Source organism: Apiospora hydei (assembly GCF_038363865.1).
Source record: "Apiospora hydei strain CBS 114990 chromosome Unknown utg000005l_segment0_segment0, whole genome shotgun sequence".
In the NCBI taxonomy this organism is placed as follows: Eukaryota; Fungi; Ascomycota; class Sordariomycetes; order Amphisphaeriales; family Apiosporaceae; genus Apiospora; species Apiospora hydei.
The window spans coordinates 1,524,891-1,552,489 of NW_027117364.1; the positions used below are offsets into that span (position 1 = coordinate 1,524,891).

General features: G+C 55.2%; 11 protein-coding genes across 11 annotated transcripts; 5 read left to right on the forward strand and 6 right to left on the reverse strand.

Annotated features, from left to right (window-relative positions):
* Nucleotides 1–99: 99 nt before the first annotated feature.
* On the forward strand, nt 100–1,823 carry PG997_005950 (uncharacterized protein; the record flags this gene model as incomplete). The annotated part of the gene is made up of 6 exons (XM_066810265.1): nt 100–121; nt 179–488; nt 594–679; nt 746–829; nt 890–1,631; nt 1,697–1,823. The coding sequence occupies 6 exons, from the start codon at nt 100–102 to the stop codon at nt 1,821–1,823; spliced, it is 1,371 nt and encodes a 456-aa protein (XP_066669188.1).
* Nucleotides 1,824–1,899: 76 nt separating this feature from the next.
* Nucleotides 1,900–4,394, reverse strand: PG997_005951 (glycoside hydrolase family 29 protein; the record flags this gene model as incomplete). Its single annotated transcript, XM_066810266.1, has 3 exons — nt 1,900–3,255; nt 3,281–4,179; nt 4,211–4,394. The coding sequence occupies 3 exons, from the start codon at nt 4,392–4,394 to the stop codon at nt 1,900–1,902; spliced, it is 2,439 nt and encodes an 812-aa protein (XP_066669189.1).
* Nucleotides 4,395–5,033: 639 nt separating this feature from the next.
* PG997_005952 (uncharacterized protein) lies at nt 5,034–6,933 on the reverse strand (the record flags this gene model as incomplete). The annotated part of the gene is made up of 5 exons (XM_066810267.1): nt 5,034–5,395; nt 5,464–5,885; nt 5,960–6,313; nt 6,392–6,463; nt 6,527–6,933. 5 exons carry the CDS (start codon nt 6,931–6,933, stop codon nt 5,034–5,036), a joined length of 1,617 nt encoding a protein of 538 aa, XP_066669190.1.
* Nucleotides 6,934–7,445: 512 nt separating this feature from the next.
* PG997_005953 (uncharacterized protein) lies at nt 7,446–8,462 on the forward strand (the record flags this gene model as incomplete). The annotated part of the gene is made up of 3 exons (XM_066810268.1): nt 7,446–7,519; nt 7,623–8,107; nt 8,329–8,462. 3 exons carry the CDS (start codon nt 7,446–7,448, stop codon nt 8,460–8,462), a joined length of 693 nt encoding a protein of 230 aa, XP_066669191.1.
* Nucleotides 8,463–9,845: 1,383 nt separating this feature from the next.
* Nucleotides 9,846–10,612, reverse strand: PG997_005954 (uncharacterized protein; the record flags this gene model as incomplete). Its single annotated transcript, XM_066810269.1, has 2 exons — nt 9,846–10,230; nt 10,284–10,612. 2 exons carry the CDS (start codon nt 10,610–10,612, stop codon nt 9,846–9,848), a joined length of 714 nt encoding a protein of 237 aa, XP_066669192.1.
* A 1,229-nt stretch (nt 10,613–11,841) lies between these two features.
* PG997_005955 (uncharacterized protein) lies at nt 11,842–12,466 on the reverse strand (the record flags this gene model as incomplete). Its single annotated transcript, XM_066810270.1, has 2 exons — nt 11,842–12,168; nt 12,446–12,466. 2 exons carry the CDS (start codon nt 12,464–12,466, stop codon nt 11,842–11,844), a joined length of 348 nt encoding a protein of 115 aa, XP_066669193.1.
* Nucleotides 12,467–15,583: 3,117 nt separating this feature from the next.
* On the reverse strand, nt 15,584–17,010 carry PG997_005956 (uncharacterized protein; the record flags this gene model as incomplete). The annotated part of the gene is made up of 5 exons (XM_066810271.1): nt 15,584–16,079; nt 16,147–16,341; nt 16,409–16,599; nt 16,661–16,765; nt 16,867–17,010. The coding sequence occupies 5 exons, from the start codon at nt 17,008–17,010 to the stop codon at nt 15,584–15,586; spliced, it is 1,131 nt and encodes a 376-aa protein (XP_066669194.1).
* Nucleotides 17,011–18,511: 1,501 nt separating this feature from the next.
* On the forward strand, nt 18,512–19,473 carry PG997_005957 (3-oxoacyl-reductase; the record flags this gene model as incomplete). The annotated part of the gene is made up of 3 exons (XM_066810272.1): nt 18,512–18,572; nt 18,678–19,006; nt 19,027–19,473. 3 exons carry the CDS (start codon nt 18,512–18,514, stop codon nt 19,471–19,473), a joined length of 837 nt encoding a protein of 278 aa, XP_066669195.1.
* A 2,118-nt stretch (nt 19,474–21,591) lies between these two features.
* On the forward strand, nt 21,592–22,888 carry PG997_005958 (ankyrin; the record flags this gene model as incomplete). Its single annotated transcript, XM_066810273.1, has 3 exons — nt 21,592–21,633; nt 21,713–22,144; nt 22,196–22,888. The coding sequence occupies 3 exons, from the start codon at nt 21,592–21,594 to the stop codon at nt 22,886–22,888; spliced, it is 1,167 nt and encodes a 388-aa protein (XP_066669196.1).
* Nucleotides 22,889–23,972: 1,084 nt separating this feature from the next.
* Nucleotides 23,973–25,409, forward strand: PG997_005959 (uncharacterized protein; the record flags this gene model as incomplete). Its single annotated transcript, XM_066810274.1, has 1 exon — nt 23,973–25,409. The coding sequence occupies one exon, from the start codon at nt 23,973–23,975 to the stop codon at nt 25,407–25,409; it is 1,437 nt and encodes a 478-aa protein (XP_066669197.1).
* Nucleotides 25,410–25,445: 36 nt separating this feature from the next.
* Nucleotides 25,446–27,273, reverse strand: PG997_005960 (uncharacterized protein; the record flags this gene model as incomplete). Its single annotated transcript, XM_066810275.1, has 4 exons — nt 25,446–25,781; nt 25,844–26,196; nt 26,287–26,432; nt 26,456–27,273. The coding sequence occupies 4 exons, from the start codon at nt 27,271–27,273 to the stop codon at nt 25,446–25,448; spliced, it is 1,653 nt and encodes a 550-aa protein (XP_066669198.1).
* Between the last annotated feature and the right edge of the window lie 326 nt (nt 27,274–27,599).

A 27,599-nucleotide genomic window follows, 5' to 3' on the forward strand; every position in this document is an offset into this window, starting at 1 on the left:
TCTCTGTTTATAGCAGCAACATATCAAACGGCTGACCAGCAGTTCCATCTCACAGAACTACTGTCTTAAAGCCCTTATACTGTTCTCAGAGAAGGCAGCATGTCCAACGACAGCACCGCCCGTTTGTGAAACCCATCTTGTCCCTAGTCCAAAGCACATGAGCTCATCGAGTGTTCAGAAGAACTAGTCCCTTGGGCGCCTCGCGTTCAGCATAAATTCTATGAGCCCATCATCCTTTTTGAAGCGCTGAACTTTGCGACTAGGAATACTGCTGAGTTCGCATCGCACGCCGAATCACTGGACACTCGTGATCCAAGGCAGTTCTTCCACGCTTTTGTGTACAAGTTGGCACATCTGTGCGACTACGTCAAGGGTGGAACCGCAGTTACCTCTTTCATGATCCTCCAGGATGATCATGATGCTGCCACCGTCACGTATAAGTTCGCCGTCAATCAACAAAAGCCGGAGCAGCTTGACAAGACTCGGCAGTATGTCGTGAACCTTTTAATGAAGGTTGATCGACTGCTTAATGCATCCTGTGGGCGTCTGCCGCTACGTGCGAAGATACATCAGGATGTCTTGATATTCAACAGGCCCCGAATCAAGTCCTATTTTAGGCAGCTGCAGGGGCAAGTGCGGGATTGCCGTACGATATGCAAGAACAACATGTCTGAGGACGGTAGGCGATTGACTTCCTGTATAGGCTAGGTTCGGTACCTGGAATACCTAACCCGATGTGATGCAGACATGACAATCTCCGCCGGGCTCGCAGATGTTGAGTCTTCAATGCGGGTTGATCTTGGGGATCGCGAGATGGCAGACTCCACGTGTAAGGCCGCCTCTATCCTATATGAATTGGCTCCGCAGTGCTGACCACGTTAGGAAATAGTTGCCACAGAGGCCCAAGCTGTCATCGACGAACTTGAGCAGTTCCAAAAGTCCACAGCAGGAGAGCTCATTGCCAACAGGGCTCAAGAAGGCAGGAACTTGCCAGGTTACCGAAGCAATGAGTGGGATCTCCAGCATACAATAAGCCGGCTGGTAGCGTATACTGTCTCTGTTCGGTTCTTGATCCAGGCGCGGAAAATGTGGCCATGTCTCTTCAAGAACTTCAAGGTGTCTTACGTGTTCTCTAGCCAGCAGTACCCGAGGGTCTTCAGGAACAAGAGCGGGACGGCCAACGGCATCATTGGGCGCATGGCGAGCGAACCCCAGGTCATCAAGACATTCAGAGCCTCCGTGGAGGATCTGCAAGGGTTCGGTCTCGACGCCCGGATCCTAGAACAGTACCAGAACCCCAAGTTTCGCCCCATCGTGCACTCGGAAATCCTCCTCCTAAACTGGCTGCAGACCTCGGGTGGCATACACCCCAGGAGATTCTTCAAAGAGTGGATGTACATCGGTGCCAGCAAGCCTACTTGTCGACTCTGCCATTACTATGTCGAGGAGCATCCCTCTGCAGTCAAAGTCCGACCCACTCATGGCAATATCTACACCAACTGGCGGGTACCGGATGTGTTGGTCGTCAATGGACCAGAGGCTGTTGCCGCAAGGGACACCATGGTCGAAAGAATGCTGGACAGGATCCGTGATGACGCATTTGCTATGGTAAAGCAGAAAGTTCCATCCTCGTACAAGCAGCAAGTTCTTTCCTTGTTCTTATTCTGCCCTCACATTCACTAACGGTTCTTCCTAGTCACGATTCCAACACTTTTTCGGCTGGACTGACCGTCGTGGGTACCGCCACCGTAGATGATAGCAGCATTGCCGAAGACTTCGATGATATCACATCGCGCATCGGCGATATGGGTTTGGTGGACTAGGGACTCCAATATGTGTGGTACGAGCGGAGTGTAACTAACTTCCAAAACCTAGGATTGGGCTCAGACGCCAAGTTGTTCAATACGTGATTTTGAATACCCATGCCCATTTGTCCGCCTCCCACATCTCCTGGGTGATGTTCAATCGTATCCCACTCTCTCCCAAGCTTTCCACGTTCACTATCTGACTCGCCATTTGACCACCAACAATGGTAACTTTGTCCGTCTCAATCCATGGAATCGGAGTGTTCCGGATTTCCACAGAACCATCAGTCGTCTGGTTCAGCACACTGATGTAGAACGCATCCATGGTCATGGTGAACCGCACATCCGTATTCGCCGCCGCATCCACGTACTGCGGCGTGACGCCCCAGTACGTCGTATTGAAGACAGCCTCGGCATGGTCCTTGATCCACGCGCCCGCCTCCCGCAGATTCCTCCTCTCGACCTCGACGATCTCGCCCGTCTCGGTGGGCCCGATATCGAGCAAGAAGTTGCCGTTCTTGCTGACGATGTCCAGCAGCGTAGTCACGACGGTGCTCGCGTTCATGTACGCCGCGTCGGGCGTCGCCCGGTTGTATCCGTACGAGAACGGGTCCATGCCCGCGCTGCTCTCCCACTTGCGCCGCTGCGCCGCCGGGTAGGACGCGTACTCGGGCGTGTCGAAGTCGCCCGGCAGCCCGCACCGCGCGTTCATCGAGACCTGCCGCCCCGCCGCCGCCGCGTGGTTGTACCAGCGCGCCGCGAACGCGGCGGTCGCGTTCGGGCCGCCGATGTCGCACCACATGATCTCGACCTCGTAGCGCGGGTCGGTGCCGAGGATGTCCATTTCGGGCACGATGAGGTCTGCGACGAAGTCGGCCTTGCTGCTGTTACCGCCGGGGCCGAGGGGCACGTAGCCCGTGTAGGACAGACTGTCGTTCGTAAAGGGGTTCGTCGCGTTGCCGCCGGGCCAGCTGCCGAATCCCAGGGGCTCGTAGTCCGGGTGGAACCACTCGGGCAAGCTGAAGTAGGCGGCGGGATGCAGGTGCGGCTGGTGCTCGCGGGCAGCGGCGAAGAGCTCGCCGAGGATATCGCGATGCGGCGTCAGCGCGACCGACGTGCGGCCGGTGATGGACGCGGGCACGTCGAAGATGGCGTAGCCGTCGTGGTGCTTGGACGTCTGGACGAAGTACTGCGCGCCGCTGTCGGCGAAGAGGTCGGCCCAGTCGCGCGGGGAGAAGTGTTCGGCCGTGAAGTTGGCGATGAAGTCGTCGTAGACCACGTCGGGCCCGTAGGTCTCGAGGTGGTGCTGCCGGAAGTTGTCCTTGCCGGCGTCGCTGAGGTACCACCAGTACCATTCGGCGTACGACTCTTGGGGGCCGACGTCGCCCCAGCCGGGGACGGCGAAGACGCCCCAGTGGATGAAAATGCCGAACTTGCCGTTGTTGAACCACTCTGGGGGCTTCGTGGCCGTAGACGGAGTCGTATGTTGGCTCGTAGTCCTCGATGCCAAAAGTCGCATCGATCGCATGTGTGGCGATCTGACTACCGTCCTCGGCTTGTAGCACGATGGTCGCGGGACCCTTCGACCCTTCCGCTACGCCGTCGCTGTTGACCACACCAACCTCCACGATTACCTGATCACCCGGTCGCAGTCGCTTGAGCACCACAGGGCTCACCGTCGTCAGGCCCGGAGAGTCGACAGAGACGGTTACCGTCTGATTGGAGACGAGCCAAGTAGAACCGACATTGTTGACAATGACCTCGACGATCTGGGTCTTGTTCGTGCCCTCGAGCCACTTCTGCGTCGTGCGCGCGTACTGTACTTCAAGCTGCGGCATTCCGTCCTCCGGTACTTCCTCGGTCACTGGCAATAGCGAGATGGCGAAGATGTGCAGCTTCGTTTCGATCTCGCCACCTCCGACACCGCTGCCCGCGCCCTTGGGTATGGGCAGCGTCAGCGACGTCAGGTCTTTGGTCGGGTCGAGCCAATTGGTCGTCTGGAAGATGTTCGACCTGTTGTAGTCGACCGACTGGTTGGCGAAATGGTAGGGCATGACCAGGTCGCCCCCGAAAGGGTACGGCCAGCTCCACCAGGAGGGCACTAGGACCTGGGCCGGCGTCATGCTGCCGTCTTCGTACGTCGCGTTGATAGAGCCTTCGGCGAGCCCGTCTTCGGCTGCGGCAAGCATGGACACACGCAAATAGCGGCCTTTGGGCACGTCAATGGTCTGGCCATCAGAGATGACGTTGTCGTTGCCAGATGATCGGTACTGGGGAAAGGTGAAGTTGAAGCCATCATACACCAAAGTCTCCCCTGGCATGAACTCGGCCGGATAGCACCCTTCGCGTACATTAGCACATCCATCCCCACTCGCTTCTGACAATGATCGGTAGAGTCTACTCACGACCTGCGCCATCAAAGTTGGCATCGCCTCCAGATTTACCAAATCCGCGGTTGTCGAATAGGTGGTCAACGTCAATTGGTATTGTCCTTGAGACTTCATTTGTGTTGTTCCGGTGTTGGGGCTGTATGACGAGCTGAGCTGCTACGCTCGATAGACTCGCCAAAACCACGGCGCTCAACAACATCTTGGTAGCCCTATTGAACTCACGTATCATTAGCGCGACATCACTATATCACGATTTCGAGAGTAAGATCACTGGTATCATCCGTCGGTCATACATGCGCCCTTAAGTACACCATCTACCTTCTAACTTTGAGATCTGGGCAAGTCGGGCTGCATCCGCACCCTAGGCTACCCCTCCTCAGTTCTTCGGGAGCAAGTACCGATGCAGTGCGGTCACTATTATTGCGGGACTGACCCCGGCCTTCTGGACCGATTCGGTAAGTAGATAAGACCCCGGACGGGTCTCCACGCGGGGTCGAGACTATTCGTCGATCATGGCCCATGACGAAGTAACGTTGACAGGGCCCGCTTCTTGATAAGCTCCCCACTGCTTCTGACGATGTAATTGCAACTACGAATCCTTCGGTCGATAATCAAAGGAATAGAAACACAGCCACCGCGGTCTTAGGGAGACACCTTCGCAGAGGATTTCAAGTGGCCCCTGACCATTCTATGCCCCTTAGTAGCTTAGACGGGACTGTCGCAGGTGAAGCTTGTAGCCACTCCGCTAGAAAATGCATCCATGAGCTGGATGATCGCAGCATAGCATCCCAAGCCACATATGACCAGACCGCCGAGGAAATATACCAAATGGGCAAGGTTAACGATGGGCCGCTTCATGAAGCCCCGCGCAAGCCGGCGGGCCCCGGCATCCATGTAATTGACGGCCCCCGTGGCCGGGTCGAACCCTCTCCGTCTCTTCCAGCATCGCATCCCTGCGGAGGCGGAAGCCCAAAGCCGCCAGAGCCGGCAGGATGTAGGTGAAGCCCACGCCGAAGATGGCGCCGATAAGGCCCGAGACCAGGGGGAACTGCGGGATAGCCCCCGCGAGAACAAAGCCCAGGACCCAGTACGCCGGTGAGAGGAGCGCCCACCATACCCTCCCGCGCGGTGTGTGCATCGGTGGGAAATGCAGCAACTTCTCAAACACTTCGATGTAGACGATCTTTACCCCGATGTTGCCTACATTAATCCATCAGACGGGAAGAGGCTTGGAAAGGGGCATGGAAGAAACAGTAATGTGGACATACCAAACAGACCGCAGGCGATGAGACCCATGATGAGATTCATAACGTTCAACGCAGTCTGCCACTTGTAGTCCGACACCCCTTGCACGGCCGGAGCGTAGGTGTACTGGCCGTGATAGTGATACACCACCATGCCGAACACGATATAGGTAACGTAGATGAGGATCTGGGCGCAGAGGATGCTCTTCCAAAAGTCCATGGGATGGCGCATCTCGGCCAGGAAGAACACGAAGAGCGCCGCGCCGCCGTAGCAGAGCAGCGCCTGGTTGACGCCGTTGACGGCGGCCACGAAGCCAGTGCCCCCCGTTGCGAATCCGTCGGGCGGCGTACCAGCAAAGGTCATGATCGGGCCGGGCTCCCACTCGGGTCCAAAGGTGGCCATGACGGTACTGTAGTTGGGCCCATAGTTGGCAGCCAGTCCCATGCTACGGGGAATCAGGGGTCAACATACAACATGTACGAGAAAGCCTGGTATTTCAAGGACGTGATTTGAACTCACACTATAAACACGACCAAAATGTTTATGAAGACCGCGAGATTGGCCAACCAGCTGTATCTCTGCAGAGTGCGGACCTGGCCGATGACGAAGCCCGCTACCGTGAAGATGACCAGGCAAGCGATGAAACAGATGCCCGGGTAGGAGCCGTCGGGGCCATACGCCATCTGCGCGATGCCTTGACCGTTCAGCAGGATGACGAAGCCGAGGACCGCGATCAGCTGGACGGCCTGCGTGATATTGACGAAGTGCTTCATGCCGGGCCCGAAGACGCGGTGGAATATATCGGCGTAGTTGCGCATCGGGTAGCGATCCGAGTCTAGTTGTATGAACAGCCTCCAGAGGATCAAACCGGAGCTGTGTGGTAGCGTTTGGTCAGCTTGCATTGGAAAGGTGTCTATAAAAGGAGGACAGTCGATAACTGTCGCTACTTACTATCCCGAAAGGACGCCAAACACAGTGTACAGCGCAAATCCCGGGCCGTATCCGAGTTGAGAGAATGACCAACTATAGGCTCTGTCAGATCGGTCCCGCTGACAATGGGATAACTGGCTCGTGCAGCGTACTCACGGTGTTTGAGATGGACCCAGGATGTCTGTGGCGATGAGATAGAACGCGCTCCCCCAGCCAGCCGTCCGAACAGCACGGCTGGCATTCTTCCACTCCGCCTCTATGGCCCCGTGGTCGGCATGGGCTGTCCCGGCAGCGCCGCCATGGCTACCACCCGAGCCTCTAGCGAGCCGGTCGCGCACGAGGCCCCTCCAGGTAAATGGGCCCTTGCTGGCGCGATGCTTCTCGTTAGCCACTTTCTCCTCGGCGCGCGTGATGGAGGCGTAGTGTAGATATTCTTCCAACGTGACGTCCGTGGTACGGACGGGCGTCTCCGCGTGCGAGAAGGCAACAATATCACCTTTTGGATCAGCACGCTGGTCGCCGCCATCCAGCGCTAGAGCGGTTGTAGGAGCAGAAAATGCCATTCTAATCATGGGATATAGAAGAAAACCATGACAAGTTCGTAGGCGATAGAGTAGAATATCAGCGGACTTCCGATGAATTGAAAGAAAGTCGAAGGCAAACTGAAGATATATATTCTCAGGAAGCAGCGCAAGCAGACCCGATGACATTATTTTCTCTCATGGGAAGTACAAATTCGTTTCAGTGCTGGGTAGGACTGCAGATGCAGTGATCGTATCTGATGCAATATCCTTGCTAAAAGCACATGTGTTGCAGTCCTCGGGGCCAATGATGAATCCGTATTTATAGTGTGGCGAATAATCGTGTCTCTTATTGGTCTGACCCGGCAAGCAGTGACACAGATTTACAGATTGCTAGCATCTAGACCACAAGCCATGTCTCTCGTTTTGGTTGCATTCTGACAATCATCGATCATGTATAGTTCGTATGAAGCAAGAGCTTCGTACACAAGCTAACGCGATTATCCTGGAGATATCGTCTGGGTTACATCAAGTCCTTGGGCAGCAGTGAAGATATGATCCGATTCAGCCCCCCTTTCCCAAAATCCCGCTTCATTCCGTGCCCTGAGAAGCGAAGAAAGTCGAATGCGTTCGTAAAATAAACAGTGTATACCTTGCTAGACACTACGACCCTGCATGCTCCCGAATTATTCCATCCAACCTATAATCATCATATCATCATACGTACGCAGCCTCTGTGCATCCAAGCCTGTATTCCCCGCCCTTTCGATTGACCAACCCTTTGCTGCCAGTGTTGCAGCCGCGCTTTCGACCTTGAGAAGTCAGGGAGGGTGTCTACTGCTGCGCCGGCTCCTGGCAGAACTGCTGAGTACAGGCGCCCCCCTTGGGCGCACAGATGCCACAGCTGGCGTTGCAGCAGAACTGGCCCTTTCCGCAGGTGTTCTTGCCGCACTTCTCGCCTCCCGCGACCGGCACGCACGCCGGCTTGCCGCCCTGCATCTGGCACACGGTGCCGGTGCGGCAGAGGACCGTGGCGCACGTCAGCTCGGGCTCCGAGGGTGGGGGGACGCAGACGGGCTTGCCGTCGACCATGTCGCACTTGTACTCGCACCGGACGTTGGCGCACGTGATGTCGCCGCGGCCGGCGAGGTCGCCGTTGCCGTTGCCGAGGATGGGGTTCGCGACGGCGCCGAGGGCGGCGGCGAGGAAGAGGAGGGTCTTCATAATGGGAGCCATTGGGGACGGTTTGTGCTGGATGGGTGTATATCTCTCGGAGACTCTTGGTGGAAATTGTGGCCTAAGCTGGGAAAATTGGCTTCTAGTAAAGAATGAGGAAGGAGGCTCGATGCTGTTCAATATCTCTTTCCACGTCCAGAATCGGGGGTCCGCTGGACTGTTATATACTTCGTTAGATTCGACTTTTGATACTTGATCGAGGAAACCGTGTCGATGATGTTGCCGCCTTTTATTACACTGAACCCCCGTATCCGATAATTCTCAAGCAGTCTCAACCCGTATCCGACAACGCCCAGCCTGAGGGCCAAGAAATGGCTGGTGAGGCCAGGGAGTGAAAAGCAACAAATAAGAATGTCGGTCCTGCGGTGTGCTCAAGGCGTGGCGTCAAGGGTTGTTCAGCTCGAGCGGGTGAAATTATTTCAGCTGACCCAAAAGGAAAAGGAGGCCGTTGTTGTTTATTGGGATCGAGCAGAGGCCGGTTCATATCCCTTCCGTTCGGAGTAACAACATTCGCATTCCAGGCCGACGATTACGCTGCTAGTCCCGCTACGATCCCTAGACCGTAGCACCGGGTCGTCTTGTTTTTGCACCATATGCCGTGTTGAACGGTTTAGGGCCTTAGCATTACCGGCTTTGATGTCATGATGCGCCTCATCACGAGCTAAAATCTTATTATCATTTAAACATACTTTTCTGGCTGAAAATCAAGACTATTGAGTCAAATTAATGTAGGAACTGTCGGAGAATTGAAATGCATTGAAATCATGCAGGGTGGCTGTCGTTCATTCTGCGCATGTCTGACCTTTGCCCAGCCTTTTCCTTGGGGAGGAATTGCAAAGCGACACGGGAAGAAAGCGGGAAAAAAGGATAACGACTGTCTCACCGGACTTCAGCCCTAGTGACTTACGTCAGTCTCACCTCAGAATGGCCTAGGAACCTACAAATCGCTTAGTGCCGGTAAACCAGAAGCCATTTTGTTAACTCTTCTTGCAACATGCTCTGCATAATCAAGTGAAGGTTGTTGGAGTCCCTATTTTTAGCAACAGTACTGTTGACCATCGCCTGTTAGGGAATCAATCATCATTATCTCCCTCGTTTAGTGTAATACCGGATCAGAACGCTGGTATTCAGTAGTTATTTGTTAATACGAGGCTGTTGAAATCAAAATTTCAGGCCCAGGACCTATGACCAGAGATAGTTGGCATATCGTGGCGACCTTGCTCTTCAAGAACATAATCATGCCGGTCTTGATGGGACTATGGTCCCCTGACGAGCAAATTAGGGCTTGCCCAGCCTTTGCTAGACATTTGCACCTGTCTCCTATGACTTACCTCGTTATTCCATCGAATTGCTAGAAACCTTTTGGGTTGCCTTTCACACAACCCGCCAGTGGCAAGCCAATATTTGTTTAGAACCATGTGTGTTATCAGACACGACTACTTAATTCAACTGCAACGTGATACTGACGATGGGGTTTATACCCGTCACATTACGCGTTGGTCTACACCAGGGTCAGGAGCACGCACAGACAGGTATGGTCAGATTCTATCAAGCCAAGAGTAGAATCAGTAAAGGCGTAGAAGGAGCTGTTCAGTCAATGACAGCTGGTTCATGTTGTATGAGAGCCGTCCAAATTCTTGACCGAATCGAACACATGATTGTGTACCGCCGCACAGCCTGCATCCTGTTTGATCCGCATCACCTAATCAAAACAAGTCTCACGTGGCCGATTTGCCCCTTATCTTCTCCACAATGGCCACGGTCGATTTCTTCCCTCTCCCGTTCACGCGCAATGCCCAGAGCCTGAGTGCAGTAATAACCACCATGAGGGTCCATCGCTCCCCAAACAAGACCGGAACCGTATCGTCAGCGAACTCTAGCGAAAGGGGGTGGTTAATCTTGGATCCGAGTTTGGCCCACGTGATCATGGCCAGCGCGCCGCTGCCTGCACTTTTCGCTGTGACTACTGCTGCTGCTGTAGTGGAAGGGCCGGTGCTGCTTTCCCCTGAATCCTCCGTGTTGGGACTGAAGGACAGCAGCTTGAAGCCGTCCTTGTCAGCCCCGTGCTGGCTCCCCTTCTTGAACTGTCTCCACTCGAACCGTCTGCGTTCCATCTTGTCGCCTTGTCCGGCCTCTATGGTGAATAGGTAGCTAACACCCCCTCATCGTTTGTGGTTGTAGTCATTAGCTCAGACACCATCTCTTTGGATTCCGGCGCTGCCTCGACGGGCGGCAGGAGGATGATGCTCTTGAGGTTGAAGGCATAGACCCGTGCCGCCCACTGCGACTCGTCACAAGCTCCCGCCAGGATCGGATCCTTATGGCTCAGCCCGTTGTGTAGGATGAGGCCCGGGAGGGTCCCCAGAGGTGTGCTGCCACTATAGCCTGTGTGCACCCCGAAAACGAACAGTCGGTCTCCTTTCGTGTCGCCGCAAAGATGGGCGTACTTCAGACCGCTAAGGTTCATTTGGCTGTAGAAGTTCATGACGCGGGGGAACGGGCGGTAAGGGGTACAAGTTGAAGTCGGCTCGTTCGAACCCTCGTCATTTCCGCCCGCCAACAACACTTGTTCGGGGGATTCACCATCTTCACTCTCTTTTCGCAGGTTGTCGTTTGTTTCAACCCCATGTTGCTCATCCTGTTTTTGATACCACAAGATGAGCCTTCTGACAAGAGGAGAAGCTAATAAGGAATAGAGCTATACGAGGGAGCTCCAAGTTCGTCAATGGTTCCTAGATGTTAAACCTTGTGGATGGTTCTCTTAATCAAGAAAAACACGTTGACGCTTGAGCATGGCTTTCTTTCACTTCTCAGGCTGTAAAACGAAGAAATCTGAGGCGCAATGGCTGTCTCTCAATACAGGTCCAACATCTAGATCATACGGTATTTTGGCGAAGTGCGTCATAAGGGCAATTGCCATCACAGCCATCCCGGGAGAATTTGCGGCTTTAGCGGGTCTTCGGCCCGGAAAGCAGAATGCTTGAGACACCCCTCTTTCGCTCTGACGTAGTATTATTGCCATGATAGTTGTAACGGTGCAATGGGGATAAGGGGAACACATTGGTGCAGTTCCGATGCCTGTTAACCGCGCCGTCGCTTGGATAAAGTAAGGAAAAGGCACGCCGCTGCGTTCAACCCCGGACCCAGGCACGATTCAGTCATTGTCAAGTGCGAGGCGGGAATTTTGTTTTCCTTTGGAGATTACCGAGGCATGTGCTAAACAATAATAGTCGGTGTCGCATTCGGATAACGATTTTGGACCGAACCCTCTGCTCGGGCCGTAGTGCTGCATGAAATCGACCAACTGCTGGTAATTTTCTTGTTAGCCGAACGCAACCTGAAGTGGCAAAATGCAACGCCGAAGATGTTGTTGTTTCTTGCGGAATGTGATATCGGATTCAACGGTGAAGGCCGTGATGCATGGTGCCTAAGGCATCAACGCAACGCTCTAGGATGATGCAGTGCAGGGGCAACATATACGCCTGGGCTTAGGTCTTATTGTGATTTCCAGCTCGAGAGACACGAGCCACGGTCGTTACTTGAGAGGGTATTGCTAAGAGGACTAGTTATTATATTACGTAGATGCATCCGCATCAACTCGAGCTATGTTGAGGAATGACTGAAATAGAAACGACCGGGTTGCTTCAAAAGGTTATCTTTGGGGACGTGCTTCAATAGTATGTTCTTGTCATTGGCAGTCTCGCGGCTGGCTCCTTACTCTGGTTCTGCAATAGAAGGAAGGCATCCCGCCCAAGCGGTAGCCCAGATTTCGTAAGGCTTGTGCATAAGAGTGCCGTGCCTGCGGACTCTCCGTGCGTTGCGCTGTGCCGCTGTTGGGGAAAAGGTCATAAGACTCTTGAAGCCAATACTGGCCGAGCTGCCAAGCCTTGAGAGCTGATCCCCATCTCGCGTCTCCCATGGACGCCCCGTGACGACGTCAAGGTATGCCGCTGGCTCAAGTACAACTATTTCTTCGCTAGACTCTCGCAGCATCCAGCAGGATCGATCTAGGATCTGCGGAGGGAGGCCCAAAAGACAAAGCTGTTTGTTGTACGTACAGCAATGCGGTTACATCACCGTCGAAGCTGGACCTGTTTGTCGACCGAAACCCAAACACCATTGTGCCGCCAGCTGTCAAAAACAGCCCAAGGGAGGGCTCCCGTTATATACCTAAATAGCACTTCCACGTGTATATGCGGCTAATGCTGCACGACATCGACTTTTCAGACCTGGCGCGTCGCGCATGGACAAACCAGGAGCGCGTTTTACCGTCTAGGTTACTCGCATTCGGGATTTCGACTGCGCGCGAGACACTTACTTCCTCTTTCAGCTCGACCATGGTGACCTCGCACCTGGCGCATCATGGGGCAAAAACGAAACTCGGCCGAAAGATGACGGCAAACCGTACTTTACACATACTCCGCTGCCGCTCTTACCCGCGGCAGAAGACCGGCTCATTCCTTTGCCCTCGTCGGGGTAGCAGAGATGATGTCGGAGATGCGGCGACATCACTTGCTACCTTGCCGGGCCCTGGCCTGCTCCAGGGTCTTCTTTTCCGCCGACCTCCTCTGGCCGGGCAGGAAGGAAGGAAGGCGAGGCGAGACTCCCAACCCCTGCGTCGCGCCGCCCCCTCGGGCTGTGTTATGTCGAGCTGATCGACAATGGTCACGTCGGGGTGGACTTGCTTGGTTCGACCCAGCCCATTCATTATCTGTGCGCCGACTATCCACCCAGATTGCGACGCTGCAGCTTCACGGCTGTCTTGTGCAGGCATCTTGGGACCTGCAGTGTAACTTCGGGCGAACCGACTTCTGCAGGAACCAGGCTGGGTTTCGACGGCGAATACACCATACTGTGGTACTGGGCCGCCGCTTTCTGACTCTCTCCCTTTTACCGACGTGTAGGATGGGTGCACAGGTCTGGAGCTGGTCCTGTTGCGAATCTTCCTGCTCCCTGCAAGCGCCCTGTTGTTACAATTTTGCACGCAGCGTCAGATCACCCCCAGCGCGAGCAGCGCGGAGGGCTTGGTCTCGTACGCCCGAGCTCCAAGAGGCGGGAATTTATGAGCGAGTCGGGCAGTTCAGGATGAAAAGGGACCCAGATGTTGACCCAAGCTGTGGCAAAAAGTGGTAGTCTCGGGGTTGCAAATACAGATATGCAGGCAATTACTGGCTAACCCCAGCCTCCCTCCTTTCCGCCACAGCAAGCACAACATCTTCGGGAGGGTTAGCGAGCCAGTCGGAGCAGCCCGTGGCGACAGTGATCTACCTCTGGCTCCTGCATTGGATGATCTCAAGGATATCATTCTTTCGTTTGATTGTCAGCCCCAAGGGGGAAGTCGGTAGACTACACGGGTAATCTCATGCCTTTAGGCGGCCGAGGCAGATCCTGATTTCGATGCTAAAGGGGCAGATAGAAGAACCAAATGCCATGTTTTGTTCACTGCGCAAGTGAGCGCTTCAGGGGTATTGAGAGGGTGTCAATTCCATCCCAGCGTGGCTTACTAAACGACTACCGGCATAACAACATCCATCCATCATCTTTTTATTTTGGTCTATCAACTCCGATTCAACAGCAAATAATCCCAACAAAAACGAAAGACGCACAAAGAGCAGATTGCCGTCATTCACTTGCATGATTCGAGTAAACGTACGTTTATAGTCGAACAAACGGACTGGCAAAAGTTATAACTAGGAACCCAACGGTATATTCTTTGCATAATGACAGCGAGATTTTATGCTTGGAGTCAAGTTTCTGATATGGCGAGGGCCAAGAAATATCAGGCTGGTTTTATGTATCCCCCTGTCGTTCCCACCAAAACGACCGCATCCCGGTCTTTGGTCCGGGCAGCCGGCTACTACTATGAGAGCGAGTCATGCCTGAGGTAAACTGACTCGCTACGCATCACGCCAAGCCAAAGTTGCCGAACGAGCGTACGTACACACGTTTGGGAGACGGTGGGAAAGAAGATAGGCGACCTTTATTACCAGAACCGGTGGTGAAGCCGCGAAACAATGCGAGTAAGGAATGCCGGCCGGAATCTTATGCGGCGGGCGCATCTCGTCCGTACGTTCAGTGAAGGAAGGAAAGCAAGAGAGGGGGGGAGGGATGGACGAGATCTGCGCGTATGGCGGCTCCAGCGTGAATTGCATGCACTAACCCGCGGGCGCCGACGCCCACCTCCGGCGGCGCTGCTCCTGTTTGGTGCCGTGCCGCACCCGTTTCCCTCGGTAACATTTGCAAGGCTAAAAGGGGCGCCGTCAGGACACCGAAATAACCACACGGGGACTAAAGACCTTTTGATATACGGCTAAGCAAATAGCTACCGGCTGGCCATTCCAAATCGGGCAAATCGAGTGCATACTGAGTGCATACTAAGTAGCGACTTGAAGCCCCCGTGACGAACCGTATCCAGAAGCCAACAGTAAGCGGTCAAGAGGTGAGGTGGGAATCGAACGAAGATGACCCCTTTTCCGCCCCCCAGCGGCCCAGCACTAGGAAAGGACCACCCTGACAGGGCAGACATCTCCACATCGAGCAACACCCGACCCGAACCGCCTTTTCTCCGACATCAGTCTAGCTTTTACGGTAGGCGGATCTCAGAATACACCGTACCGAAGCGTACCTTGCTAACATACCACACATCCAGTCTGAACAGCCCAAACAGGATAACAACCAAACACAAAAATTTGAAGAAGAAAAAAAGTGCTGCTACAAATCGTAGCAACCTTCTCATATGGTGCTTGATTTTTACTATTTTTACAAGTCAAGAGGCTGCGGGAGTCGATAAAAATAGGCAAAGGATGAGATTGTCCCTGGGCCGGCCGGTGTATCTCGAGTTCTCAGGTCAGAGCCTGGCTGCTGATCCTTCTGGAGAAGATTAGGTAACGGCATGAGTTGGAAGCCGGAATGAGACGAGAAACAACGGGGCCGGGCCCTGGTCGAGATCCAGAGTCTGGAAATTTCCAGATCCGCCTTATTAAGGGGCTGACGGGCAGGGCTCCAGGGCTGTAGGGCACTAAGCTGGACGCTAAACCCCCTATGGCTAGGAGGGGCGTTCTAAAGGTGCACCGAATATAGTGTGCAACGGGGTGAACCAACTATTTTTATCCAATCAGACGCTGGGAGATCCAATTGCGTGAAACGCTAGCACAAACCGTAATACCAAACTGTGCACGTCCGCCAGCGCCTTACGGGCCAAGCCACCCCGAAAAGTTCAGTCACGCTGATTGATAGATGGATTGATTGATTGAGTGGTTTGCGTCATTTCCACGGTTCCAATTCTTTTTGATTATGTTGTTGTAGTATGTTAGGCATCTGTGTGCGTGTCTGTATGTATCCCGCGCTCAATGGGATAGAGAAGGTAATAAAAAAAGCATGGAAGAAGAGGAAGTCTCGTAGATTGCTTTGTGCATGGGCCCGCGCTCGCTCGCTCACTCGGCTCCGGCTCGCCCGCTCAGTAGGCCCCGTGCCCGTGGTGGCTGTTGCCGCGCTGCTTGTTCTCGAACTCCATGCCGAACTCGGTCTGCACGTGGATCTGGTTCTGGCTCTGCTTGTGCACGATGCGCTCCCGGCTGTCGGCGGGCTGCGGCAGGCTTTCGCTGCTGCCGTCGCCGATGTAGGTCCCGTACACTTTGGTCTCCACGCCCCCGCGGCTGGCCATGCTGTTGCCCTTCTTGGTCGGGTCCCGCTCGCCGAGTTCCAGGTAGCTGTTCTTCGCGGCCGCCGATGTCGCCCCCGTCTTGGACTTGTCCTTGGAGCTGATCGTGGACGTAAAGGCGGCGATGGCACTCTCGAGCAGCGGGCGGCACGCGGGCAGGTTCGCTACCAGCAGACCGATGCCCACCTCGGCCTGCGCCCAGGCAAGGATGATGCCGAGACCCTGCAAGAACTTGCTGGCGTCGTTCATCAGGAGGAGGTACTTGAGTCGCACAATGGGCGCAATCGATGCACTGGGTAGTTTAACATGTTAGTTCGTCATGACAGACGGCCGAGAGGAGAAGAGCAGAGGAAACTCACAAGATACCCAATCCCAGCAGACCAATCACAGAAGCCTTGACGCGCGCGCCCATCTGGAGCTTCCAAATCAGGGCAAACGGCAGCATCGCAAAGATCCAGTCTGTCGTGATGGAGACGGCGGCGACCAAGAACGACAAGGCAGTTTGAATCTCACGCGGTTGGCAAGTGCCCTCTGTTTCGGGGAGCCAGTTTTTCCTTTGGCCACAGTCAGTACTCCCTTGGTCATTGATCGGGGGCTCGCCGGTTAACAGGCAACACTTACTCGACGGGCGTGCATTGGAAGAACAAGTACATGCCGGTGCCGCCGGTGCAGATGGTCACCAGAGCCAAACAGGCGTAGATGATGCCCTGCACCCATTTCTTGCCGTCGCCGATACGGAGGAGCGTGAAGCCCAGGGACCACTTCAGCGCCACGAGCGTGAAGCACCAAAACTCCTGGAACACGTAAAACCACTAAGTGCGTCTTCTGTCAGTCGAGGGATCCAACGCCGCGCAGATGATACTTGGATCTTACAAAGTTGGAATTCGCCTTTTGCTGAGCTGTCAAAGTAGAATCAAGCTGTCCGACTCCGCTCCAGGCCATGCCGATCATTCCGACCTGGGAAACCACCCAAACGGGCTTTCGTGGTGTTAGTAAAAAAAAAAAAAAAGGAGGCTCTCTCTCGTGTTGTTCGTCCCGGCCGGCAAAGTAGCGGTCGCTGAGAACCCAGTAAAACTCACGATAGTGGCCACCATGGCCCAATCATCGGGGCCCCAGGCCTTTCGCTGCGTCCGAATCCAGAATCGGGCGACAATGGTGAGGATGTTCAATGGCAGCGGTACCAAGACCGCTAAGGCCATATCTTTCGACGTTGCCGCGACCATCTTGTTCGGGGTTGCCAGTCTGCAGTTATGACTAAAAGGACGGGCTGGCTTCGTTTTCGATGCTCGACGGTGGGCTTGGCTTGCTGCTGGCTGGCTGGCTGGGGAAGTGGGAAGAAAAGGAACGTAAGAAGCAACGAAAGACTAATAGATGCACATAGCAAACAACACCAGGCTGATACGGATGTCTAGGGAATATGTATGGTCTGTAGGGCTCTGGGGAAAAGTCCAAGGTGCAGGGCCTTGCAGGGCCTTGCAGGGCCTTGAATGATATGATGCTACTGTACGATCATGATGGCAGCCGGGAGGCAACAGGCCAAAAGGACCTTGGCCAGATCAATCCCAGTCCGTGTAATTTCGACCGGAAATCCCTACACTTTCCCCATTCTTGCTGCCAGTAGCGAGCCCCGTCCCGCAATCAAAGGCGGCCTTGTCGAGTCCCGATGCAACGCCGTCGTCCATACAGATGGCGCCGTCGCGCCTCTCGCTGCTACCCAGGTGGGGAGAGTCCAGCGTCGAACCAGATGCGGCCAAAAGTCACAATTCTGGGGCCCGTCGCGAAGAAGTCTGGGTTGTGCCACAGCCGCGCATTATGCAGGCGGCAGTCGCCAAGGGTTATGATCCCACCCCGAAACATAAGATCTTTCAATCCAATTTAATCGGGCCTACACTCATTCTGAGCAGAGGGAAGACGTCCTTCAGGGATCGGGGAGCTGACTAGCGGAGTGCCGGCCGTCTCAACCAGCGAGCCAGACTGCTTCTGACTTAGCCGGCCGGCCTATACCCACTGTAGGGCGACTTGGCTCGACCTATGACAATACGAGCCTATACTATAATAGTCCCGTAGATTTGCCCTCCCTAGGACCTCCCCTCCCCCCATCCGACGGAACAAATGCCAATTTCATGCACAAGGCGGGAGGAGCCAACCAGCTCGCGCGCAGAAGTAACTGAAACAGGAGACAGGCCGAAATGTTCCTCCGCATCCTAACCTGCTAGCCCAGGATATAGTGCCGTCTGGTAGCGATGGCCCAGGCCAAGCGCTGATCCGGATCGTGAATCGTGCTACACCGCGGCCGTTTCAAGATTAAACCCGTTCTAGATTGAGATCAACAGTACTTTTTTTTTTGTGTGTGTGTGTGTGTGGTGCGGTGGCAGGCCAGTTGACGTGTCTGCGGGTACAGGCGAGGCTAGTCGGCTAGGCGACATTAGCAGGATATACTCCCTGGATCCCTGTCCACGAAGGACCCTTGCACCTTCAACCCAGTGCCAGTCCCCGCCCGCCAGCATCCACTCTTGATGGGCGGCATCCGGTTCTCCTGGTAGTAATAGGGGCGGTGGGCTCAGGATGGAACAATGCTGCATATGTATAAAAGAGGCGCGACACTCAGCATCACGTGGAGGGGAGGGATATTAACATTAACATACCATACCACGCCGCAAACTGCTCTGCTCCTTCCTCGTATTTTCAAACCACTTCTCGGTACTACCCTTATCAACCGAAATAATGGCTCCTCCTTTTAGAGTTTTCGAAGGCAAGCTTGCCATTGTCACCGGCGCCTCTCGCAGTACGTGCAGAATGCAACCCAACACCCTACCCTGGTCTCGTGCGAGATTGTCGCTCTTGCCTGCATCGTGATCCATCCATCCGCTGACGCTAGCTTTTCCAACAGGCTTCGGCGCCGCCTGCGCTGAACACTTCGCCAGCCGGGGTGCCAATGTGGTCATCAACTACGCCACCGAGGGCTCGACCGCCAAGGCCCAGGCCCTGGCCAAGGACTTCGAGTCCAAGTACGGCGTCAAGGCCCTGACCGTCAAGGCCGACCTCAGCACCGTCGAGGGTCCCCAGCAGATCGTCGACGCCGCCAAGGGCCACTTCGCCGGCGCCGACGGCAAGTTCCAGATCGACATCATCGTCAACAACGCCGCCACCGTCAACGGCCAGCGCCTCGACGAGCTGGACCTGGACCTGTTCCAGAAGACGTTCGACACCAACTGCCGCGCCCCGCGCTGCTGATCAAGGCCGCCTTCCCCTACCTGCCCACGGACCGCTCCGGCCGCATCGTCAGCATCTCGAGCGCGACGACGACCTGGGGCGTCTTCGGCCAGACCTCGTACGCCGGCACCAAGGGCGCCCTCGAGGCCATGACGCGCGTCTGGGCCCGCGAGCTCGCCGAGCGCGCCACCGTCAACACCGTGAGCCCCGGCCCCATGGACACCGGCCTCTACTCGGGCCTGCCCGAGGAGATCAAGGAGACCCTCAAGCCCCAGAACGCCCTCACCCCGCTCGCCACGCCCCGCCCCGGCGTCGACAGCCAGGAGATGCTCGACCTCGCCAAGAGCATCGGCGGCCGCCCCGGCTACCTCGAGGAGGTCGCCGGCGTCGTCGGCATCTGCTGCCTGCCCGAGAGCGGCTGGATGACGGGCAACCAGGTGGGCGCCAGCGGTGGCGGCCACTTCGTCCGATAAGCTATTTTACGAAATTCATGACATAAAGACTACTACTATTTATAGATAAACCAACATTAGTAATGAAAACTGAGAACTTCGCGTTCCCCCAACTCAAAGCCTGCTCATGATTCACGGGCCATTTTTGTTTCTTGACGTGCTCTGGTCCTTAGTAAAGTAAATCCGTATTGATAGCCGCATGGTTCGTATCTAGTCCTGATCTTCAACTCCTTGACTTAACTGAGAGCTGTACATATTTGCAAGCTTTATACTTATAGTGATTTGGAAGAGGTGTTTGTGTCATCGTTATTGTGTTCGTAATGTACGCATATCAATCTCTGTTCTGTGATTCGCGACAAAACAGACTGGAATCACAAAGCTCAGTGTATTCAAAACGAGTATTAAAGCTCATTACTGCACTTCTCAGCTACTGGCCGTATGGGTGGAAGAAGATAAGTCGCGTTGGTTGAAAAAGAAACATGTGGGGGGCGGAGGGAGTATGGAAGAAAAAGAAAATAGTGACCGCAGAGGGAGTTGAAGCCTCTTGCCTCTAAGTATAGGAATAATACTACTACCGCTAGGCTACCCCGGCCCGGTCAAGGGAGGAAGGGTCTTTTTGGGTATTTATTGGCAGACTCTTTGACGTGTAGGCTACAGATGGCAAGTGATTGAGTGAATATTAAACTTTGATTTTGCCGTGGATGGTTGGTGGCGTTTCCCAGGGGGATGGGGTTGGAAGAGAAGCAGGAAAAAGTAGACACTGGAGACGGGAGGAGTTGGTAAATATGCTGGAGGTACGCAGTACTAGGAGGTAATAACAAACTATTTAGTCACTGTCATTATGTCTTTAAGGAGTGACTGAATGCTGCGAGCCACTCGCATGGCTATATACGGACGAGGGGATATATCTACTTCCGTTTATAAGAGTAGCTACAAATAGGCAGAGGATGTCAGAGGACTGTCAAGTAGCCAAGATCAGCCCGTCTGGGCATTCTTTGTTACAACCCCTCAAAGGATAGTATTGCACTACGAAGGCTTGAGAATGGTCAAGATGTTGTCAGTTTATACCCCTACTGGAGATCTCTCAGGGCCAGGGTTGGCTGCTGCTGCCTATTAATAGCAGCCGTTCAAGCGGGACCCCACTTTTGATGACTTCCCCCATGACAACTTCCTTTTTTGACTTGATTAGATTACCTGCATGAAGGGTGTCGGATTTTACGCCGTGGCTACCATCATCCTTTTCCGGTAGGTATGTAAGCCCTGGTCTTCGGCATTCCCAGGCACAACACTTCCGCCGCCAAGTCACAAGGTTCGAGACCATGAAGCTGAGCCGCAGGGAATTGCCGGGGGACCTCGTGACAAGACGGTTTCCCATGTCGCGCCGCGATTCAGACAAAGAGGTGCTGTAGGCCTGAGCACAGCCAACTTTCCGGGGAAACCCGTGTTGCCAAATTGTCAGTCGCCGGCTCGGACCGTGTTTTCCGCGTGGGATTTACTCGAGGCCATCCTCGCCCGCCTGGACATGCGCAACCTCCTGCTTCTCTAGAACAGCACGCCCTTGCTGCAACGGAAACTATTCCCTCTCCTCCTGCCGGAGATGAAACTAAGGCATCAGGCGAAAGAATTGTACCCAACACGCTTCCTTCTAGTGCATACTTTTCTACCCGCTCTTCGGCGACGTGCATCCCTTCAGTCCCACGAGGCAAAATAGTGTGAGAGAAGCCCTGGCAGCCTGCAGGGGAGGGGTTCAGACATCATGTGACCCGGCCAATTGGTGCGAGAGGCGCACCCCGCGTATGGGTTTCAGATCATTTCTACGATTTTCAAACACTCTTCCTTCTGCGCTGCTAGTACTAGCCAACTGAACCACCACCTGCAAGACATGGGGTTATTCCATCTGCCTGTCGAGCTGGTGCAGCTCCTATTCGAGTACTTCATCGCATTCAGAATTTTGAAGCGGGCAATGCGGTTGCGCCTGGTCAATCGTAAGCACTCACGTTTACCAAGCTCTCTTGTTCCCTGTCTCCTTGAAGCTCCCAACTAACCAACCTACCCTTGCAGATCAGTTCAGGAGCTTTATTAACGAAGCCATCATTCGTCTGCGCCTTCTCCATGATTACGCAGATAACGCTTCCGAAGATGTGGCTTCGGGTCTTTACCGAGTCCCTCTTGCTACCTCCGGTGAGGGGCTCGTTCAGCAGGATTGGACCATCTCTATCGCTATCTTTCCGCCCATGCGCTGCGAGAACAGTCCCCGCAGTGGACCCTCGGTCGCGTTCGCCGCGCCGCCCAGGCCATTTGCGAGCTTGACGGCGGCGCAACCGACGATGACGCGCTCAGACGCTGTGTCGAAGACTTGGTCCCGCTGGCGGCGGCGCAAGCTACGGATCTGCTAAAGGTCAGCCGGGAACCTGTCAGCGATGAGGGGCTACAGGCAGACATCCACATCGCTGCTGTGTGGCTGGGGAAAACTGCCTACCTCAAGCGACTTGTGGCGGAGGGCGTTCGGTTCTTCCAGCTGAAAGACGAATATAGTTTTGATGAGGAGCAAGGGTATATGGCCAAAAGCGGAACTATCTTCGATCCCCCAATCCATGCGGCAGCAATCCGAGGGAACGTCGAGATGATCAAGATCATCCTGGGCGCCTTGAAGAAGCCACAGGGAAATGATGAAGACGAGAGTTACGCAAGGGTAACTTAATGGAAGATCACCAATGATGCTCTGAAACATCGTCGTCGGGAGGTGTTCGAGTTCCTTCTCGAAAACGAAGCATACCCCCCTTGCTACGAGCCCATCGAGATCATGCGGTTCTCCATACCGTGGCCGGACCTGTTCGAGCGAGCGGAAGCCATCGTGGAACGCCACACCGGGCGCTCGGAAAGGGTTACCCTTAAATGGGCGTGGGAAGCAGCATACCGTAACCGCAATTCTGCCGAAATGTATACCTATTTCCTCAGCAAGGCAGAAGATGGCAGGTTAGACAGATCCGAGTCCGGACAAGAAGATGTGCAGTTTATTTTGAACTCGGCAGTGCATAGTCGGGACGAACCAGCCGCCAGGGTTGTGCTGGAATGCGGCGGGGTTGATCCGAACAGGACGGACTCGGACCATGTGCCACTGCTTACCGAAGCCGTATGCAGAGGCAGGATCTCTATGGTGCGGCTACTGCTCGACCACGGCGCCGACCCGAATGCGGGGGACCTGGCGCCAATTGTCCATGCGGTGATCATGGAGAGGCCGGACATCTTTCGCCTCTTGCGCGAGCGCGGGGCGAGGCTTGACACAATTCGGACGGGAGACGCTGCTAGAATGGCAGCCATAGAGGGAAATCTGACTTCCATGGCGGACCTGCTAAGGAGCGAAGGCGTGCGTGCCCAACAACATCTTTTGGACCTGCTAAGGCGCGAAGGCGTGCGTGCCCAACACGTTAATTGATCGGATAAGACCGACAGTCTAGGTTTGAGGCGAGCAGATGGAACGCAATAGGTTGGAGTGGATAGGAAAATGTGAGAAGGGAGAACGCTGTCCAAAAGAAAACAAAGGGGTATGTATCATGGTTATATAAATTTGTGTGAAGTCTGTTTCTCAGATCAGATATTTTGTATCTTGGTGCAATACACTTGATTATGCAATGGGATGCGCTATACAATGATTCAAGACCATAATAGGGGCATAGAATATAGGACCATACCGTGCGATTAGTAATTGGAGCACGGAACTATCTTAAGCCGAAGCTTGGCTGTATGACAGCGGGGTGAAGATCATCTTCTTCCCAGTCTGCTCGAAGGGCAGTACAAGTAGAAGGCAACTCCAAAGGCACGGATGGATGGATGCTACAATGCTCAACCCAAAGTCTGCCTTCGTTCCGGACGATCCCGGCCTTTGCGAGAAGTGCCATGTCCTCCTGAACAGATATGCCTGGATGGACTCGGCGCACACGAGGACCTTCCGGCGCAAGCTGAGAGGTGATCTGCAGATTACGGCTTCGAACGGATGCAATCTCTTTCTTCATTTACTACAATCATTGGGTATAGTATTGCAGAGGGGCGCGCCACGGCAATGATGCCAACGACAGAAGACGAATTAGCTTCTGATGTCGACTATGAGCAATGCATTTCCACGAACAAGGAGCCGCCGCAGATTTCCCTCCGTGTCAGGCCGGAGAGCGAGGGTTCCCGGTCGAGGTTCGGGATTAGCAAGGACGAGGGTTGCATCCAACTGTTCCCCCAGACTGGTAATTGAGGCCCGAAGAGCAGAGGTTTCGAGGATGCTAGTTCCTAACGGAATTTGCAGTAACAGCACCATTCGCAAATCGGGGGAAGTCCATGGCAGCACAAACTCGGACCCGAGCAGGGCCATCGTGAGAGATTGGTTGGATCAGTGTGTCAAGACACACCCAGAATGCAATCAGCTGGTTAACGAGGTGGCGTCTCGTCCATCCCGCGTCATTGACTGCACCACAGCAACGCCAAGGCTTCTGGTGGTCCAGGGCGACACTCCCACTTTCTTGTATGCTACAATGAGTCACTGCTGGGGCACTCAGATGCCCCTGCGGCTGTTGTCGAGCAACATTGCCGACTTCCAGTCCGGGATACCAGCCGACCAGCTATCTCGGTCCTTCCAAGACGCTATCCAGGTCTTGGAATGGCTAGGCCTAAGCTATATCTGGATCGATAGCCTCTGCATCATCCAGGACTCGCCAGAAGACTGGGAGAAGGAGTCGGCTCTGATGGCCGACGTCTACTCGAATTCGCACTGCAACATCGCCGCGGCCCATGCCGCCGACGGGACCTGCGGATGCTTTGCCGAGCGGGATCCTCGGCTCGTCCGACCGTTGCAGGTCGAGGTGAAATTGGGGCCGAACCCGGGCGTCTATTGCGGCGTCCAGGAATCTTACTGGAAGGACCGGGTGATGAGCGCGCCCCTGAACGAGCGGGCCTGGGTGTGTCAAGAGCGGTACCTGGCGCCCAGAAACCTGTCCTTCGGCGAGACGCAGCTTTACTGGGAATGCTGTGCCTGCTCGGCGAGCGAGACGTTCCCCGCAGGGCTGCCGCCCGGTGTGGAGAGGATGGTCAAGTCTCTCGATCCACGTCTTGGCGGCGCCGCTCTCCGGCGACAGGACGGCCTACCAGATGTGCCAGAGCTCGACGCCTTTGCTCTGTGGGGTGGCATAGTCCACCAATATTCCAAGGGAGACCTCACCTTTCCGGAGGACAAGCTCGTTGCAATCTCCGGGTTGGCATCGAGGATGCAGAAGCACATCCAATCCGACTACCTCGCCGGGCTGTGGCGAAAGGATCTGGCCCACCAACTGCTCTGGACCGGTGAAGAAGACATCTTGGCCATTCCCCAAGAACGTCCTGCGGTTTATACCGCGCCGAGCTGGTCTTGGGCCTCCAGACACGGTCAAATCAAGAGCGGTCACGTCGTGCGGCACATCGGCAACCACGACATTGTCCTGGAAATTCAAGACGCTCAGACTCAACTCGTTAGCGATGAGATCCCCTTTGGGAGAGTACGAAGTGGATACCTCCGGGTCAGGGGCTACCTGGCTAGAACAGGAGTCCGCCTTCAGGAGAGGCCACGACACCAGGGTCATTTCAGCCTAATCGTGGACAACAAGGACGTCGGGATAGCGAGGGTTGATAGCTATACCCAAGAGGGAACCACTGTATCACATACCGAATTGCACTACCTTCCAATACGATACGAAACCAGGCTGGTAGAGATCTTTTCTGGCGACAAAACGACGGTTCATGAATTGGAAGGGCTGGTTTGTCGGGCGACTTCCCCAGACCCCGGAACTGAATTTATACGAGTTGGTTGGTTTTGGACCGTTCACCAGACAAAAGAGTTCCAAGCTCTATGCCGCGAGTACTCCACAGGGTCCCGAGAGGTTGGAACTACAGAAGACACGAGAGAATGGGGTCCGAAACTGGAGTTCACAATCATTTGATTATATAGTCTGCAATCTCGTGTAATGAATTCCAAGTTACATCAACCACTTCATAAACAAGGGTAGAGCACTCAACGGCCCGATGTGCGCCACATGCCCATCCGGCCTGACGTAGACGTAGCCAGCCCCGTCTTCGAAACCATATCGCTGGTGCAGGACGCCATCCACGTCCAGGTAAAAGCTGCCGCTCGACGATGACGACTTGGTTCCGCCCGATAATGGACTGGCGGTCATGGTATGTACCAAGGCGGCAGCACCTGAGTTCTCGTCCTGGAACGTTTCTGCCGCATGCTCCAAGTCGTCCCTCGACGCTTCCCCAGACGGAGTGACCCCGGAGAATAGGACTAGGTGGTGCTTGTTCGGCACCAAGAGCTGGTGAAGTCGTTTCTGCTGCTTCTTCTGTTCCTCCTCCCCTCCTCCTTACACTCAACAACCGGTCCATCTGGGGCCCTGTCCCCACCCAAGACTGGCCCCGAGAACCCCTCAGCCGTCCCGACGATGGAGCTGCGGCGGTACCGTATGCCGAGCTGGGACACGAAACGGAACGCGTTGTTGCGTCGCGTCTCTTCGCCGAGGAGGTAGGGCAGGACCCAGGGGAGCAGGAGGTTCCGGAAGAAGAGCCAGAGCCAGCTCTGCGAGGCCGCGAAGCCGAACAGCCAGTCCGACGTCGCCAGGATCCGCAGGCCGACGGGCCGGCGCTCCTCGTTGTAGCTGTCGAGGAAGGCGTCCGGCTGCTCGCCCCGGAGGACGCGGGCGAGCTTCCAGCCCAGGTTGACGGAGTCTTGGACTGGTCATCGTGTTAGCAATGTAACTACCACAGTAATAGGCGGGGGAGGAGAGTGAAGTAAAGAGGGGGAAAACGATAGAAGAAACTTACTCCCAGTGTTCATCCCCTGACCACCAGCCGGCGAATGAATATGCGCCGCATCCCCCGCCAGCAACAAGCGCCCATCGCGGTAATTGGTCGCGACGCGGTGATGCAGCTTGAAGCGCGACAGCCAGATGGGGTCGAAGAGCTCCCCGCTTGGCCGCCGGGGACCATGTACTCGAGCCAGTCCTGGAAGTCGCGGAGGACGGGCTGCTGGTCCGTGGCGGGCTCGCCCGGGCGCGACGCCACGAGGCGCACGACGTCGCCGCCGAGCGGGAAGACGAGCATCAGGCCGTAGCGCATGCAGATGCGGAAGCGGTCGCGCGGCATGCTCGAGTTGCGGATGTGGGCGTCGCACAGGATGAAGTCGTGCGGGTAGGCGTCGCCCTCGTAGGCGACGGCGGCGGCGTGCCGGACGACGCTGTGGGCGCCGTCCCCGCCCACGACGTATTTGGCGCGGACCGTCTCGACGTCCTGTGCTTCGTCATTGCCAACGACGCCGTGCTGTGTCGAAGATGCTGAAGACGACGGCGGCGAAGACACCTTCCTCAAGGTTACCGTCACGCCGTCCGCGTCTTGCTTGATCGAGGTCGCCTCGGTGCCGAATTCAATAGAGAAGCCGTAACGGGTGAAGAGACAATCAGCGAGGAAGTGCTCCGTCTCGCTCTGGGGCACGAGGACCGTATGCGGGAAGGCCGAGTCGCGGGTGGCGCGGATATCGCCGAGGTCGAGGTCGACCGTCTTCTTGCCGTTGACGAAGACGGCGCCGCCCAGGCCGAGGGTGCCGCGATCACTGAGGCGCTCGACGGGGCCGTGGCGGCTCATCAACTCGAGGCTACGCGGCTGCACGGCGAGGGCCTTGGACTTGTCGGACTGGCGGGCGTTCCTCTCCACGATGCGGAAGGAGATGCCCTGCGCGGCCAGCTCGAGGGCCATGGTGGTGCCCGTGGGCCCGCTGCCGATGATCAGGACATCAGTAGTAGTAGTCTGGGCCATAGTAGTAAGTTAATAACAATAGTATCCAGCGTGTATAAGGTGTCGGAAACCTTGGTGATGAGTTATCACATCTTGCATACGAACCAACCAAGAAGATGACGCTGCTTAGGTCAGTCCTACTTATACACGTCCTTCACGGCGCGTTTGCCTACTGAACCTACACTCCATCGATTGAATTTCAGCGGCCGCGAGCCTCGATCTACACGAAGCCGCTGGCAGCAAGTTGTGCATCAACTAGGTCAAACAGGATGCAGTCGGCGGTTCAAGCTGCACGAGATCCGATCTAGTCTGGGGAAATCGGGGGTCGCATAATTCAGCTGCGAAGC